An 18722-nucleotide genomic window follows, 5' to 3' on the forward strand; every position below is an offset into this window, starting at 1 on the left:
TTCAGGCTTACACGTGCGGTGGGGGTGGAGGGGGGTTTGAAGGGGACCGTAGCTGAAGGGAAAGAACAGACTGCTGACTTGAACTGATTCAGGAGTGCATACCAAGTGTGAGTCTGCATGTATATGAGCCCCGTCTTTATGTGTGGATGTTTTTTTTTGTTTTTTTTTAATGTATTTAGACTAATTTGACACCCAGCACCTACAGCTATACTCACTTCCAAGATCTCATTTGAATAGTGACATGGATCCAGTACAGCTGTGCAAACTAGCATAACATCTTAGAAACTCCTGATGCCTTGTTATGAGTTGAGTTCAAAATCTGGCTGCCTGAAGACATGCTCACACACAGCGAGATGGTCTATGTGAAGCCTGCACACACATTTTATTTATGCATGCAACACAGCATTCGGTAGCTATGAAGAGATGTGTCCAGAAGTGTTTCGGGGGTTGTTTGTGTGACTGTAGGCGCTCTGTATTCACACAGTTTAAGAGGGACGGAGAGATAGAGACAAAAGGAGCAACAGAAATATTACCTTGGATCTGTCGGTCAGCAGTTCCCCCTCAAGAAATAGCTCTTGACGGGTCAGGAAGGCCTGTCACATCGTGGCCCTGCTCAGATCTTCTACATATTCAGGTGAAATCTGCTCAAGATGGACTTTGGTGTCATTTATCAGAATGCACGCTGAGATCGGGGACTTCTTTGTTTTGTTAGCTCCCACATGTGGGCTAACAGATGTCCTCTTGTGATGCAGTCCTCATCTCCCTAATAACAATATTTGCTGTATTACAAACTGGATGTGTTTGTCTGGTTAATTTCTAGTTTAATGGGGTTAAACTCTTGTTGTTAAATATCTTTGATTTTTGGCCCATCGTGCTCCTTTCGTGTCAGTGATTTGTACCGAGGACGTTAGAAATGAGTTTCGTTAAAGCTGGGGTCACTGGACTGACAGGAAACACCGAGACTTCTACATGTTTTCTGGGCTCTGTTTCTAGGCTTTTATTTGTAAATTCAAAATGGACAGTACTGAACGGGCCTATCGCTTCTTTGATATGACCTGTAGTTGCATTTCCAGGGAGCTGCACTTCAGGTTACGGCATAGATCATGTAGGGGTTCAGAGGGGTTTGTGGTTATGACGTAGCTACAGAGCAGATTAACACAAAAGTATGAATCCCTTGTTATTCTGATCTAGTAACACGTTTGATGTTTTTTATCCTTTGTTGGTAGACTGTTACCATGTGTTGCTGGGAAAATTAGATTCTTAAACTCACTGACTGATCATCGATGGTCAGTAAAGTTACAGACGATGGCCAGTAAGTGCTGAAAACCCATTTAAAATCAGAACGACCCCTTTGCACTCTCCTCTTCTTATCTTGTGCCACAGTAGTTCAGCAAAAAAACCTTCAGTCAGTCCATATTACAGCACCAGAACTGCTGGCATTTCAGCCTCAGTGGTTTTTTTGGGGGGTTTTCTTTATGCTGCCATATATGTTTGCGTACATCTCTCACGTGTGGCCAGCACTAAATCTGCTGCCCTTGAAGGCGGACCTCACCATCATCATGGTTGGTTGTCCACAGAAAGCTCGTATGTTTGGCCATGCGGACTCTGGGGTCATGCCACGCTAGAAAGCTAATAGGAAGTAGCATAAGCTGGCTAATGAGCTCTAATTAGGCTAATGAATTAGATGCACAGTGTACTGTAGGCGTTAAAAGAGCAGATGAAGGGGAAGATGGGAAAGAATGGACAAGCACAGATCAGGATGCGCACATACAGTTGCTGACACATGCTTTTTCCGTATTGCCACAGGGTAAATAAAAAGCAACGATTAAGAGGGGGAGGACATAACACACGCAGGTGCTCTCAAGCTCATATCTCTCACTATATGCATGTACGCACATTAGAATCCTTAATCCTAAACACACGACATATGTAGATAAACACAGCCAACACACACACACACACTCCCCCTCACCAAACACGCTCTATCTCAGTTAGTCAAGAGCCAACAACGTCCCCTTTTCTCCATAAGCTCACTTAGCCTGCACATCTGTCGTATTCTCGTGGGAACACACACCACAATATGCTTCAACTTAGACACTCGCACTTTTACGGGGAGTACGAGGCTCCTGTTTAATTACTGCTGGAATCTGTCCTTAGTCTGTTTGGTAGTTATTTACCAGACAAATGGGCACATCTGTGAGATGGTATTCATAAATCTAAATAACTTTTCATATCCCCTGATTTTTGACTGCTATATTTGGAGGTTCACTTCTATTCTTATGCGCCAAAAGGGGCCAAGTTGCAAGACACCAGAGCTTTTTTTTTAATCATGAATTATTAATCAGATGAGTCAGAGGTCTTTATTAGATCATTTTCCCTTTAACAAAACCTCAAGCGCATACTCTCAAACCCGACTACAGTAGAGTAGAAAAAAGAAGGAGAAAAAACTTTCCAGGATTGTGTTCCAGCCATCATCAGACCTCCAGACACCTATTCTTCCACAGACTCTCGCAAGACTCGCACAGAAACCCACTTTGGAAGACAATTAGAAATTATCCAGAGAGTGGCAGAGGGAGACAAGAGAGAGGTCCGGGAGGCTAATGTAACAACAGTCTCAATAAGCAGTAAATTGGATCTCTTTCTCTCTGCTCTTTGCAAGACACTGAGGTTTTGTGTTTTCGTCACCCTGGAGCTCCATGTTTAGGCAGTGGACAGTATAATCGACTGGTGGGTGCCTGCACGGCCACAACGGCAGGAAAATAACCAAGAATGAGTCCACTGTGTGCTCTTATAGATTTGTGGTCGTTGCATAGGCTACTAATACAATCTGGCTGTTGGTAGTGCATCACCCGCAGCATAATACTGTATGGAAGTAAACAGCAAGCAGAAGTCATTTATAAGTCGTTGCGCCGTGGAAGCCAGTGATTTTTGTGAGCAGATGGCAACAATGATGAGGAGAAAAGCAGACGAATTTTTAATTATAGGTGCGTGGATGCGCTGCTATTAGTGCTGGGGTTGTGACAAGCTACTTTCAACTATATCTGTCACTGCCTCTCTGCAAGGCTCTCGCAGCCGGCTCTCAGGTCACACACAGAAAAGTCGTATTCATTTCTCTGACTGTTTCCAGGTTGCAAAAATTACAAACTGCATCTCACTTAGGAAGACACGTGGAAATGAAATGCATGTTTGGATGTTCTTCCTTCATTCATCTTTCACCTTATTTACATACGTAAGATTTCTTTATTAATCTAGCCATATTTTACAAATCCAACTGGCTACATGATTATTTGGGTTACTTAAAAAAAAAGACTACAGCTGTCTGTCCTTAATTTAGTTTAGGCCTGTGGGAAATCCTGCCTTCCTAATTTCTTATGTTTCCCAAATTTATTGGTTAGTTTTCATGCTTAAATTATTTCCCGTCATGTAAGTAAACCATATCGGTTTATTAGACCAACAAGGAGGCATAAATCTGTGCAGGGTTATAGTTTAGGCAAAGAATTGATCATCTATTTTGAAATCTGAAGCCGGCATGTGTCCGCTTTATTTGTGAAATTAAATGGCTAATGAGGGTGTCGTGGTAACAAGAAAGGGAAGCTATGGATTTACTGGTCATTATGCCTTAGCCTGTGGCCACGAACTATGAGTAGTGACCTGAAAGAATAACATGGCTGATACAAGCTTGGAATCAGCTTCCTCTGTGGGGTGTTCAGGCTTAGTCTTAGAGACAGGGTGAGGGGTTCGGAGTAGAGCGGCTACTCGGCCACTGCATCTGCCTCCTGGATGCCTCCTGCATGCCTAGGTGAGTTGTTTAGGGCATGCCCTATCAGGAGAAGGCCCAGGGACAGAGATGGGACATGCTGGAGACATTATATGTCCTGGAAGAGCTGGGAAGGTGGAGAGGGAGGTCAGGGCATTACTGCTTAGGCGACTGCCCCCATGACCGAGATAAGAAGCAGAAGATGTTGTACCAGCTGATTATACCTTAGTGGAATGGAGGGGTAAGCAGATTTCAGTTTCCCTCTCCACTTTCACCTTGTACCCCCCATCTGTCTGAAAGACGCACCTTTTCCATGTAATTACGTTGCTACAAATAAAGGCACTTAATGACAGGTTGCCATGGTGAGTGTGTGTAGGCTCTTGACATTGGGGTTGGTGAAGAAATGTTACTTAACTGCTTTACACTTGTTGTACATTGGGGAAAACGCACACACTCAAAAAGTCTTGTTTTCTGGACACTTTCTGTTTCCCGCTCCCCGAATTGTTGGCTGCAAATGTGGCGGCTCGCGCAAGTGTCTGAAAAACATAAACACACGATCACAGCCTGCAGGCATGCAGCTAGGAGGTGTTTTTTTTTTTTCCCCCACCGCTAACTCAAGGACACAAAGAGGAGAGAGAGCCGGCAAGAAAATAAAAGAGAGACAGAGAGAGCGAGAGGGGGGTGGGATAGAAGGAGATGATGGTAAAGGAAGGCTGTGCAAACAAACAGGACATTTAAAGGAAGGAGGAACGTGGGTTTGTCCACCAGGAACTCGCCTCCTAGAGGTCTCGTCATGAAACCTCATCACATCATCTAAAACCACCAGAACTCTCGTGAAAAGAAAATTATCGGTTTTAGGCACAATCCCAGTCGTACGATTAAGGTGCAGAGCAGGTGGATCATGTGGGAGGGAGCCAGCTGTCACATCCTACCTAAAATCTGCATCCAGTAAGCCAGTGATTTCCTCGACACTTTCTTATAGTGGTCTTAAGATATCCCAAAACCTGGTGCTAAAAAAGTTCTTTCCATGTCCGGCTGGGTCGGATAAATGGCAAACATTTGTGTCGCATTAAACATGTGACAAAGAAAAGTGCAATGGCTGGATAAAACATGCTATAGGGCTGTTGCGTGTTAAATCCCACATTGATATTCAGTGCCATCAGCTGCTGGTCTGTTTTGTGGGCTGTTGCGTGCACGCACACACATACGCACACGCGGGGACACACACACAGATTGTCCAGAGAGACAGCTGGTGTGAAAATATGGGCTAATATAGCTTCTTCGTCTCCATCGACAGGTGACGGAACGTCAATGTGAGGGCGTGCAGCTGTCGCTTGTTCTTGCGGCGCGCGCGTCTGCGAGTCTGTGTGTGCGATAACTGTCTTATGTGCTGTGCAGAACGCTGCGCCTGTAGGTGTGAATGAGGGTGGGATTTTTATCACAGGCTGTCATGTCGCCGCACTTTATTAGAGCTCGGCTGGAGAAGGGACAAGGCACCATCAGCAGTCGCCCATCAGTGTGTATGTGTGTGAACAAGAAAGAGGGAGAGAATTGACTGGCTTCTACCTTTGACCTGTCAGCGTGGGCCATAGTCAGAGAAACACACCAAAGGCAGCATCAGCAATCACCTTCACACTTCCTTACGTGCTACAGCACAGCCGCTCTGTTATCAGTAGAGTAGAAGATACATGTAAAAGTAATCATGCAAATGCATTACGGGCACCAGGCTACTGCTAATTAAAATGATTGTGTTTATGCTTTATGCCAGTTTATCTCCTTCTTATCTTCTTAATGCTAAAACACGCTATCAGATCTGTCATTGTTGCAGGAAGATTTAGTTTACATTGTTTTGATTATTGTCTTCATCACATGTGGTGTCATGAAAATATGTCTGAAGATCATTTATGAAGGATGCTTCCTTTCTAATGCGCCACTGGCTGGTAATTTACCTTTGACTATACATTGTCTGGGAGAAAATGCCTTGTTGATGTTAGAGGTCAGAGAAGAATAGCCAAACTGCTTTTAGCTGGTAGGAAGGCAACAGTAACTCAAAGAACCAGTCGCGAAACACCCTCGCTGCAGGAAGGAGCGCTTTCACAGATCATTCATCCCAACAGCAGTTAGACTCTATAACTCCTCAATCACGATGTCATAAGTCACTGGGCATTGTGGACATCCACAGTCACCACTTCATGCATAATGCACCTTCTATGTGTATGGACGTGTGTATGCATATGTATATTTAGTGTGTACCTGTGTGTGTGTGTACGTGTACATGTCTATACTTATAGATATCTATTACTTACATAGGAATAGTACTGGTAGAATAGTTATGTTATAACTAGTTTATAGTTTATGTCTTGCATATTTCCACAACCATATCCATAATCACATACTTTGTATGCTACCGTTGTATATAGTGTATTATCTTACTTATTTTATATTTGTTTGTATTTTATTTGAGTTTTTGTATTTTCCTTCTGCTATCTGTACCTGAGCTGAGGTAAAGCAAAACTTTCCCATCAATAAAGTCTTATCTTATCTTGTTACAACCAACGCAGAAGAGCGTCTCTGTCAAAACTTGCCGCAGATGGGCTACATGTTCGGGTTTTAGGCTCAGAATTTGGCGTAAACAACACAAAAGCATATCAGGCTGCTGGTGGTTGTGTAATGGGGCATATCTTCTTGGAACACCTGTTAGTATTGTTGAACATCTTTTAAACAGCACAGAGTAACCGACTATTATACACAAATATATCAACAACAGTGATCACAAAACGGTGTATAACTGAACACAGTAGTGCAATTTTTAACCAGGTCTTCCCATTAACACCTGACCTGCCCAGAGGGTCAGTCAATGAGCTCGTCAATAGCTTCAATGCTAACATGTTAAATGTAATGGACACTATTGCTCCCATTAAGGTGAAGGTTATCTCTGGAAGGAAAAAGTCTCCATGGAGAAACTCCACACTGGTGAAAAAAGAAAAAAGAGAGTGTAGGAAAGCTGAGCGCAGATGGAGAAAAACAAACCTCCAGGTTCATTATGACATTTATAAAGAGAAACTTCACAATTATAATTTACAACTGAGGAGTGCAAGGAGGTCCTACTTCTCTGACATCATCACTAAAAACAGCCATAATGCTCGGGTCTTATTTTCTACAGTTGACAGGCTAACAAACCCTCCTGTGTCAGTGGCAGCTGAACTTCATTCGACCATGGCCTGCAATGACTTTGCCAAATTCTTCACTGAAAAAATCCAAAAAATTAGACAAGCAATTGGTACATCAACAGCAGATCCAGGATATGTACTGTGTCCACCAAAAAACTGTTTAAACACCATGAAACAGTTTCAACCTATTAACAGCAAAGACCTGGAGGACATCTTAGGTCAACTGAACTCCTCCTCCTGCTGTTTAGATGTCCTGCCAACAAGTTTTTTCAAAAAGGTCTCAAAGACTTTAGAGTCAGACCTGTTACAGATCGTCAACTTTTCTTTATTATCAGGTGTGTTTCCAGAACCACTAAAAACTGCTGTAATCAAACCTATACTGAAAAAGGACAATCTTGACAAGACACAAATGAACAACTACAGGCCGATCTCAAATCTCCCGTTTTTAAGTAAGATCATTGAAAAAGCAGTTTCTCAACAGCTCAATTACTTCTTAAAACAGAATAATTGCTACGATGCCTTCCAGTCAGGTTTTAGACAGAACCACAGCACTGAAACCGCTCTGACCAAAGTGTTTAATGACATATGTCTGAATACAGACAGTGGAAAAATGTCAGTCCTAGTTTTACTGGATCTCAGTGCAGCATTTGATACAGTTGACCACAACATATTACTCAAACGACTGGAGAACTGGACAGGTCTTTCAGGAACTGTACTAAACTGGTTCAAAACATACGTAGAAAACAGGAAATACTTTGTATCAATAGGTAACTTCACATCTGAGCAGACAAGTATCACATGTGGAGTTCCCCAAGGTTCCATCTTGGGACCCCTTCTGTTTAACATCTACATGCTCCCACTGGCACAGATTATAAACAACAACAAAATAAACTATCACAGCTATGCAGATGACACACAAATATATATCACAATGTCACCAGGAGACCGAGGCCCTGTACAGGCTCTTGGTAAATGCATTGAGGAAATCAATGACTGGTTGTGCCACAATTTTCTCCAGCTAAACAAAAACAAAACTGAGGTAATAGTCTTTGGCGCCAAAGAAAAACGATTACAGGCCACCAGAGAACTTCAATCTATACATCTAAAAACCACAAACCAGGCGAGAAATTTGGGTGTAGTGATGGATGCAGACCTAAACTTAGAAAAACACATTAAGACAATAACAAAGTCAGCTTACTATCACCTCAAGAATATTTCAAGAATAAAAGATCTGATGTCTCAACAAGACCTGGAAAAACTAGTCCATGCATTCATCTTTAGTAGGCTTGATTACTGTAACAGCATCTTTACAGGTCTACCTAAAAAATCAGTCAGACAACTACAGCTCATTCAGAACTCTGCTGCTCGAGTCCTCACTAAGACCAAAAAAGTGGACCACATCAGTCCAGCTCTGAGGTCTTTACACTGGCTGCCTGTCCGTCAGAGGATAGACTTTAAAGTTCTGATGCTGGCCTATAAAGCTCTGAATGGTTTAGGACCAAAATACATCAGTGACCTCCTGACCCAGTATGAACCATCCAGATCCCTCAGGTCATCTGGATCCGGTCTTTTATCAGTTCCCAGAGTCAGAACCAGACACGGAGAAGCTGCATTCAGCTTTTATGCTCCTTATATCTGGAACAAACTCCCAGAAAGCCTCAGATCAGCTGAAACACTCAGTTTATTTAAATCCAGGTTGAAGACTCACCTGTTCTCAGCTGCATTTGAATAAAGCACCAAATCCACACTTTAAGCTTAAATTTAAAAACTTACATTTAACTACTGATTTTATCTACTGTTCTGATTTTATCTGTTTTGATTTTATATACTGTTGTTTGTTTGTTTGTTTGTTAATTAGTTAGTTTATTTGCTTGTTTTATTCAATTTTAAATCATGCTTTTTATTTGTTCTTGTTTTTAATGTCTCTGTAAAGCACTTTGAATCACCTTGTTGTTGAATTGTGCTATACAAATAAACTTGCCTTGCCTTGCCTTGCCTATTATTGTTGACCGTGCCCGTGTCTTTATGACCACAGTTTACCCGTCTTCTGATGGCTGCTTCCAGGCAGATTGTAACATGTCACAAAGCTCAAATAACCTCAAACTGGTTTCTTGAGCATAGCGATGAGTTCACTGCAGTTAGATGGCTTCTACAGTCACCAGATCTCAATCCAATACAGCACTTTTGGGATTTGGTGGAACAGGAGATTCTCATCATTGAAGTGTATTCGACAAATCTGGAGCAACTGTCTGATGCTATCATGTTAATATGGACCAAAATCACTGACGGGTGTTACCAACACCTTGTTGACTCTGCCACAAAGGCAGCTGTGAAGTCAAAATGGGGTCCAACCTGGTGTAACTAACGCATTAACATCAGCATTTCCGTGTCAGGGTCAATTATGGGGACATTATAGCAAAAAAGTCATGAATTACCTCTTATTTTTATTTTATAAAAAGTAATAAATTACTCCTTGAAAGATATAACATTACTTCCGCATTATTGGGCAAGATTGCCTGAAATGCATGATCGCATAATAACCAGCTGACGATGCAAGTCCTAAACTGGGATTATTCTTTCCTGTACTGCTGGTGATGGACTTCACGTGGACTGTTAAAGAAGTACAGCAGTGATGTCTGCTCAAGCTTCAGCTGTCTGTGTCCGTGTCTGCAGCAGAGTTTAATCTAGGCCTTAGAATACGTGCCCACACACTGGAAGAAATCCCTGTCCTAATGAGGCCAGAATAATAACAAGATATTTCTTTTGGAGAGACAGGTATGGGTAGAAATGGAGGCCACAATTCTACAAACCTGACTGCTCATCACAGCTTCTCCTACCCGTTGAAAATCAAGCTTTGGCTCCTTGACTGAGGTCAACATCACTCTGGGTCCAGAGTTCTTCGTTACTGGCTTTGCAGATGCTCAGAAAGAGTTAATGTTGTGTTAGATGCTGCTGTTTCTGGCCCGGAAAGTCATTTGTGCTTCACCATTACATTCTCATCCTTTTTTGCAATAAAGATTAACGTTCATATCTCCATTGCTCAAAAGTTGAAGACGCTTCGTCCTCCTGTTGTGCAGAGAGTTTAAAAACTTACCAGCGTAGCAGTTTGAGTAAGTTTAGTGTGATTATAGAATTACAACCTATTACAGTGTTAAGGAAAAAAGTGTCATTACAGCCAACGCTGGTCTGAACACACAACCTGTCAAAATATGAGAAAGCACCGAGCATGCAAACATGAACACATAGACTGATGCACAATTTGTCTATTTCTGATGCACACACATGCACGCGCAGAGCCAGCTGTGTGGTGGAAGCAGGTGTCACTCTCAGCTCATTACCCCTGGCTGGGTTGATCACCCTGTTTGTAAAGCAATAAGATACACCTCACTGGAGAAATAGAGGGATGAGCGGGGGAAAGCAGAGAGAGGAAGATGGGGAGGGTGGGAGCTTCGGCCTCCTGCTCCGAGAGATAAAAAGAACCGGGACAGGTAGCAGACAGAAGAGGGGAGGTGTGCACAGGTGGATGTGAATCTTGAGATTGGGGGAAAGAGAAGAAAAAGGAAAAAGATGTAGAAAAGCTGTGAGAAATAAATGACAGGAAGTGGAGGACAACATAGGTGGAAGGAAAAAGCAGAAAAGAGGAGGCTCGGTGGAAAAAGGCAAAAGCAAAATCAGACACTCTGGGGACCTTAAATAATAAAATAATAATAAAATCAACTCGTGGTTTTGTTCTTGCTGTGATTTCGCACATACACCTTGTTTTCCAGGAACAAGGGATTATTAGCCAGCTGCTGACTTGTTAAACCCACTTTACAATACACAAAAAGCAACGCTTTAAATGTGAGAACTCCCCTTTCTCTTGAAATCCCTCAGATAATTATTGTATTTTACCTTGTTAAAAAAGTTGTTTGAGCCCTCCTGATATAACTGTTTGGTTTTTATGTCATTAAATGTGTGGGAGTGTGTGGAAAACTACATGCATAACAGTAGCGCTGCAAAAGAGCAACATTGTGATGCATCATCTTCTTGCAATCATTCAAAATATTGTAATATGAATCAAATTCTGCTTTTTGGCTCTTTAGGACAGTTTTGTTGATGTTGTTAGTTACACAGATTTCATACTCTCATAGATACTAAATAATTGCAATATGATAATCACTGTGTCATGATAACAGCATTATCATGGGCGATGATTCCAGATAGCATCGTATCCAGAGTCACATCACAATTTCCACCCTAATACATGTTGTGGCAAAGATTTCATCCCTTCATCAAACAATCAAACAATTGTCTAACTGACTGATGAGAACTAGCTCATACAGCATGCAATCGTCTAATCTGTAAACCGGTGACACGTGACTAGAGACACCACTCTGACTACCACAGGTTGCTAGAGAAAGATGGGCAGTCCCAAACCAGATGGTGAGTGGTTGCTGGCAGTTGCTAGGTGCAACCTTTTCCAATTGCAATTGCGTCTTCTTCGGTCAGTAACAGATGCAGTCGACAGTAATGTGCATGCAAGACGGCGACTTGTCTGATGACGCTCCCCAACAGCTCACTAAGTGGTGGCGGTGAACCTGGAAACGGACGAGTAACAGTTGCACCTTCTGCAGCTTTTTGGTTGCACTGGCAAGGCAACGTGTTCTGTTTCTAACCATTCAGAACCCTTACAGAGAGCTAGTGAAACTGTGGCTACAGGGAGATCTTTAGGTGCAGCTCTCTCTTTGAGACTGATGGTGACAACTGGTTGGGAATACACATTTTCCGTTAGCCTCCCGTGGTTGTCCATGGGAGGATGACTTGTCTCCAGGCCTGTGTGGCTGATGATCACTCACATGTTTTTCTAAGCCCGTTCCTTTAGTGTCATTTTCACATCAGTGAACTCACAACACGTCTGTGTGTGTGTGTGTCCCTGCAGGTACGACTACAAGGAGATGCTCCACAATTCCACTTTCTGTTTGGTGCCCCGCGGCAGACGGCTGGGCTCCTTCCGCTTCCTTGAAGCGCTGCAGGTAAACAAGCAACACACACATCCACAGCACTGCGAGAGAGCATTGCTCACTGCTCTAAATTCAAGCTAACCAGCAAATATCACTATGAAGAAAAATAATCACTACCTACACTCAACCTTCCACTTAGCATTTGTTTTAATGGTGCTACCTCTAGCAAAGGATCACTAGATCATTACCACCTTAATTTTCAGACTAATAGTGTAATTAATATAAACAAACGAGACCTTCGCTGAGAGGATTAGCTGCTGCTTCCTGCCTCTAAACACTGATATTCATTTTGCAGATACACTGTTAAATTGTTGCCTGACTTCATGAAAAAAAATAAATAAAGATGGTTTGTTTTTTTTATGCATTTGCATAGACATGCAGAGACCGTTTGCTAGCTTTTTGCTGCCCAGGTTTATATTAAGCTGGATTACGGGTGAAACTGCTGCACATAATAAACATAAGTCATCATAGTAATTTCCTAACACTGGCTCTGGATTCACCTCCAGTTTGCCTCTTCCTGCCTCCTTTTATTTACATGCGCCAATCGTTTTCTTTTTTCCTCCTCTCTGTTCATCCATTTCTGTAACTGCGCAGCACTCTGCATTACTACTGCACTGTCCTTTACCTCTCCTTACCGTACGCCGCTGTCCACAGAGTGCACTCACATAAGTGTGCTTATCTCACTATCAGCTGACACACACACACATGCACGCGCAGAGAACACTTCACTCAGGAGGCAAATTTGCCCTCTCCTCTCCTTTCTCCATTTGTCACACTCACTCCAACCATCGAATTCAAACCGTGACGACAAAGAGAGAGTATTTGCCAGCTTTGGTCTTTGCATGAAAAAGCAATTCTTCATAGAGGTCAGCGCTTGTGTGTGTGTGTGTGTGTGTGTGTGTGTGTGTGTGTGTGTGTGTGTGTGTGTGTGTGTGTGTGTGTGTGTGTGTGTGTGTGAGAGAGACAGCAGCAGAGCCTGAGGGCCAGTTCTGGTTTAGCTGACACCTTTATGACCTGGGAGCGACAGGGCCGTCATCAACATCAAACCACAGACACACACGCACACACCAGCTGTTCCCCTGTACCTCTCCTCTCACCCCTCCATCCTTCTGCCATTCCTTTGCCAAAGGTCATCTGCGGCTTTACTAACTCCCCACCTCTCATATCATTCATATCTGTTTATCCGCGTTCATCTGCCTTTTCATCTTTTATGAATTCCCTTCATCCCTTCATCGTTCCTCGAGCTCACCTCCTTTTGAGTAATTAACACACCCGCTCCTAATGTCGCTCCATGAAGTGAATAAAACAGCCAGAGCGGCCTGGTTCCTTTCTTTGATTTTCCAGACTTGTGAATGATTCAGACATTTTCAGAAATCAAATAAACTGAAACAGGGCGAGTAATTAAGGAATTCTTTTTGTGAACGTTTCACCTCTTGTAGTTCTTGTCGCAGCAGTGTGAGAAAATGTTTTTATGAATCTGGCTTTTTAAAATTTTTTCCACACATCTGAAGTTGAGTCTGGACTCCTGTGCTTTCAGTTCATAATGAGATATAATTGGTAAATGGCCTGTATTTGTATAGCGCTTTACTTAGTCCCTAAGGACCCCAAAGCGCTTTACACCACATCCAGTCATCCACCCATTCACACACACATTCACACACTGGTGATGGCAAGCTACATTGGAGCCACAGCTGCCCTGGGGCGCACTGACAGAGGCGAGGCTGCCGGACACTGGCGCCACCGGACCCTCTGACCACCACCAGTAGGCAGTAGGGTGAAGTGTCTTGCCCAAGGACACAACGACCGAGGCTGTCGGAGCCGGGGCTCGAACCGGCAACTTTTCGATTCCGAGACGAACTCCCAACTCTTGAGCCACGATCGCCCCCCAATAGTTGTCTTGCTGTCTTTGCATATAGCCTGTCTATTAGCATGCAAATCTAGAAATGTTACGTCATACGCTCCTAAGATCCCAACAGGTTCATATTAACCACTTTTGCAACTATGAGCCAGTCAACATGGGTTTAAGTCCAAATGTGTCACATTGTTCTGTCAGAGTGAATGCAAAAGGAAAAAAGGCCGGTCGTGTCCTGTAGGATTTAAGCTGCTCTAATCAATATTAATCAGTATATTAATAGGTCACAGAACAGGTGCTGCACCTGTTGTTAGTAAACCTACATGAGCACCGACTCGCCCAATTAAATGCTTTTGTAAGCCATTTCTTCTTAAGGGCGTTTGGTTGGAATAGCACTTAATGTCACAGACCCTTCACAAGCTGAATGAGGGCAGTGGTGTAGTGAGAGGGTGGAGGGACCCGTTTGAAACTTATTAAAGAATAGCTGGTGTGCACATGGCATCATTTAGAGGCTCAAGTCAAATAGATAGATTAGCTAGATTTAACATGTCAGATAATCCAGTAAAAAGTAGTCCAAAAGCAGCTGTACGTGCAATATTTGCTGAAACTAAGTAGTCGCCACCTTTCAAGGTGCACAGAGATGTTTAAATAACAACCACATCCACAGGCCTGTGGTTTTCCCCAGAGGAATCCATCATGAGTCATATCTGCAAATTTATAATTGAAAAGATGTTTGCTAAATATTTGAAATTTCCATCAAAAGTGTATTATTTAGAGGAAACTGTGGCTTATTTGTCAGGATTCGTATTTCTCATATCTAGGAAAAAATAAATAGGAGTGAATAAACTCCATGAAAGTTCAGGATCTAGTCTTAAGCTGGTACAGTTGACTGAGCAAAAAAAGGTATGTCTGCTTGGATCGTGGTTTCTTTCCTTCCATTGGTGTTTTTTTATCCACTGTATGTCCAAACCTAAGGGGGGCTTAATGGCTGAATAGTTAGGAATCTACAAGGCTCTTAACCTCCACCTGAACTTTTATTCTTTCTCTCTTCACGTTTCCTTTTCTATTCTTCTACCGGTCACATTGTCAAATAACGGGAAAAACACTAAAAGTAAACTCTTTCAATTCAAAGAAACTCAAACACAGATAATAACAGAGTGATCGATTATTATGAAGTCCAGTTATCACAGCTTTATATAAACAGAGCTGCGTATTGTCGCTGTAATGACGAGGATCAATATCCAGTAAATCAGCCGAGATTAGGCAGGTAGCAATGATTCCAGGCCTCACTCTCTGTATGTGTGTGTCTCAGGCTGCATGTGTACCAGTGATGCTGAGTAACGGCTGGGAGCTGCCTTTCTCCGAGATCATCGACTGGAACACGGCCGCAGTCATCGGCGACGAGAGGCTCCTGCTGCAGGTAACGGCCCGTAGACGCGCTCGCACAACAATCACATGCTCTGTATATCACCTGAAAGTGACACGGCGAAGAGAAACCGCAGCATTCCCACAACTGAAATCAGACTCTCTCTCTGACTCTCGATACCCTCGGCACACGCTCTGTCTTCACCATCTTCACCATGTTTGGTTTTCTAGCGACATGGCTGTTAACTAAACAAAATTCAAGCGGCATACCAAGTCCCAGACTGCTTACAAAGCCCCACATTGTTTTGTGAGAGGGCAAATAAATAAAACCACCAAATGGATTTCGTTGGAACGGCTTGAACTTCATAGGGGGAAAAGTAATTATACGCCCATTAAACCTTAATTTGAATGAAGTGTGTAATAATATTGTTTGACTTTGAGTTTTATAATGCAGGAGCTCCATCTCGGCTTTCTCTGTGCAGCTACAAACAGGTCTGAGACGTCCTGGATCGTTCTCCAGATTTATGTATTTTGCTGCAGTACAATGGGGCAAGGTGCACACAACACCCACTTAATATGTGTGTTTTTCACTAAATGTGAGATGCCTGTACTCTTTATTAGAGGTATTTATCGGAACCACAGAAATATCTAGAAAATATTGCTCGTACAGTAGATCTACCTCTCCAATAAACATGCTAACAGATAGAGGAATGTACTCTTTACTAGAGTGGATAAATACCGTTTATTGGCCATTATCTCCCCTTTACTGTGACAAATGGTCACAACAGAAACTACACATCTATTGGAACAAAGGTGTAAAACTGTCCATTAAATTCCAGCTGAAGCATTTAAAGCTTCTCTCTCGTAATATTGTTTGACTGATAGAGGCCGTTAACTTTATTCCTTCTTTCATGTGCTTTGTTTCCTTCATGAACGGCACATATTTGTCTCCTGTAAATGCTGCCGGTTTAAAACAAAACATTTTTTAAACCTACCTTGAGTTTGTGATGTCTTCCTCCCCTCATTCCCAGCCAGTCACGGCAGATGGTCGCCCCCTCCCTCAGCCTGGTTCTGCTGGAGGTTTCTTCCTGTTTAAAAGGGAGTTTTTCCTTCCCACTGTCACCAAGTGCTTACTCAAAAGGGGTTGTTTGAATATTAGGGTTTTCTGTGTTATCGTAGGGGCTCTATCTTAGAATGGAAAGAATCTTATTTGATGCTTTATGAATAAAACTGAATTGAACTGAGTTACACAAATAGGACTTCATTCTTGATTGGGACTAAATTCTGCCAGGTTAAAAAGAGACAGACAGAAAACAGAAATCTTCTGATGTTGCTGCTATTTTTTACTAAAACTTGCTCTGAAGTCTTGAAGTTTTTGAAAAGATCTAAATCCTGGACCTAATCACTAAAAGTTCAGCAGCTCACTGCTCTCTGTGAAGGCAAAGAAAAAGTACACAAAAGAAGAAAACGAACAAAAGGTAGACCTGGGTCACAGGTATCATAACTTACCTCAGGTGACCTCAGCAGGTCACATGACAGGGTGGGGCAAGGTCTCACAGTGGTTTCACTCGTGGTGATGGTAATGATCCAGGCCCCCTTCTTACACCTTGGCTCACATGACAGCTTGCATGAATAATCCGTTGTAGTAGCAGTAGTACTCAGTAGTGGGTCCCAGCAAAGGGGGAAACCCCCACAAGGGTTAAGATTACATATCTGGAACTCCAGTTTTGTTTTTAGAATGAAGGAGACATAATTCCAGCTGCACTTTTTTTCCCCAAGCTCTAAAAGTTAGCATGACCTGGATGACTAAGAACCTACATGTACATGTAGTTCACATCTACATGCATATGTCTATGACAAGACAGTAGAAGCAGGTGCATACCCACAGCAAAACGTTTTCATGCCCAGATCAATCGTTCTTCAACAGCGATGTGCAATACTGATCGAATGCCGTTTGTTCTTTGCAGATTCCCACAACGGTGCGCTCCATCCACCAGGACAAGATCCTGTCCCTCAGACAGCAGACTCAGTTCCTCTGGGAAGCCTACTTCTCCTCTGTGGAAAAGATTGTTCTGACCACCCTGAAGGTGAGGAGTCAAGACGCACATGCACAGTTGTACAAACTCTCCTTCGTCCATTATCAGCCTTTCTCTCCGAGGGCTGCAGTGTCACTGCAGACTCCATAATCGCTGCGCTCTCTGTTTGGTCTGTTTGGTGTGAGGCTAAAAGTAAAAACAGAATTTTTCTGTGTTTTTTGACAGAGAGCAAAGAAAAAATGGAAATTGCGGAACGTGTTCATGTAGAATTTCTCACAGGCCGCTTTTTGTTTTTATTAAATGCTATTTTATGATATATCAATAGTAGTTGCAGCAATTGGCGGGGTAGTACTATTTATAATGCCACCAGTAGAGACAGTTACAGTGGCTTGCAAAAGTATTCGGCCCCCTTGAACTTTTCCACATTTTGTCCCATTACAGCCACAAACATGAATCAGTTTTATTGGAATTCCACGTGAAAGACCAACACAAAGTGGTGCACACGTGAGAAGTGGAACGAAAATCATACATGAGTCCAAACATTTTTTTACAAATAAATAACTGAAAAGTGGGGTGTGCGTAATTATTCAGCCACCTGAGTCAATACTTTGTAGAACCACCTTTGGTGCAATTACAGCTGCCAGTCTTTTAGGGTATGTCTCTACCAGCTTTGCACATCTACAGACTGAAATCCTTGCCCATTCTTCTTTGCAAAACAGCTCCAGCTCAGTCGGATTAGATGGACAGCGTTTGTGAACAGCAGTTTTCAGATCTTGTCACAGATTCTGTGGGTGAAGTTTCTGAGGTCCTTTTAGGTCCATGGAAAGTTCTCACACATCCCTTTTAGCGTGTTTCACATCAGTGTAGTCTGCATCTGTGTTCAACTCTGAATATGACAAAAAGGCCAGAGGGTGTTTGAAACAATCTAGTTTATACAACATGTCATCCAAACACGTCTAAAAGCAAAAGTGTTTATGGTTGTTTCAAATGACCCCGCTCAAAGGCAAGGCAGTATGCCTGCTGGCAAACGCTGGAGCATGATGCGATGACAGAGGGATTTGGAATAACAGTGTGCTCATCTGAAGTCACTTAAAGTGACTGTAAGACTGTAGCTGTAAATAATTTAAAAATAAGAGCATCAGAGAAGTATTCAAAAGAAACCCTGCATACTTCCGCGTCTCGGCCAGACACAGCTAAATCATTCTCTAGACTGCTTGGTTCAAAAGGTCATAAAATGATGGGACTATGTTGGAAGCTAGAAATAAACAACTTAGGTCTGTAGGTCGTCACGATATTTTGTAGTTGGGAGGCAGAAGTGTGCATATTTATATGAGACGGTGGAAATACTGAGTTATTCTTGTTGGCAAGGTGCATCCTTAAACAAGATTTCACACACACAGATAACTGTTAATTAGTGCTTGTACAGTATATAAATGTCATACTAGAGTTTTACTCACCAGTAAAACCACAGCGCAGACTTCTCAGACGGTCAGTTAATACAAGCGTACAGGAAGCCATGTTATTTATCAGATAGTTAAATAT

The 18722-nt window shown here is 42.6% G+C and overlaps 1 protein-coding gene across 1 annotated transcript in view; it reads left to right on the forward strand.

Moving 5' to 3' along the window:
• The window catches only part of ext1b (exostosin glycosyltransferase 1b), a 130729-nt gene that overhangs the window by 76127 nt on the left and 35880 nt on the right, over window positions 1-18722 (forward strand). The window contains exons 2-4 of the mRNA XM_085445265.1: window positions 11846-11939; window positions 15092-15199; window positions 17112-17231. Coding sequence (XP_085301391.1) covers window positions 11846-11939; window positions 15092-15199; window positions 17112-17231 — 322 coding nt within the window. The remainder of the gene's footprint in view (window positions 1-11845; window positions 11940-15091; window positions 15200-17111; window positions 17232-18722) is intronic.

The sequence above is a fragment of the Copadichromis virginalis genome, linkage group LG22 (assembly GCF_057382275.1).
Source record: "Copadichromis virginalis isolate Kocher_CV1m ecotype Utaka linkage group LG22, C_Virginalis_male_GT1.1, whole genome shotgun sequence".
In the NCBI taxonomy this organism is placed as follows: domain Eukaryota; kingdom Metazoa; phylum Chordata; class Actinopteri; order Cichliformes; family Cichlidae; genus Copadichromis; species Copadichromis virginalis.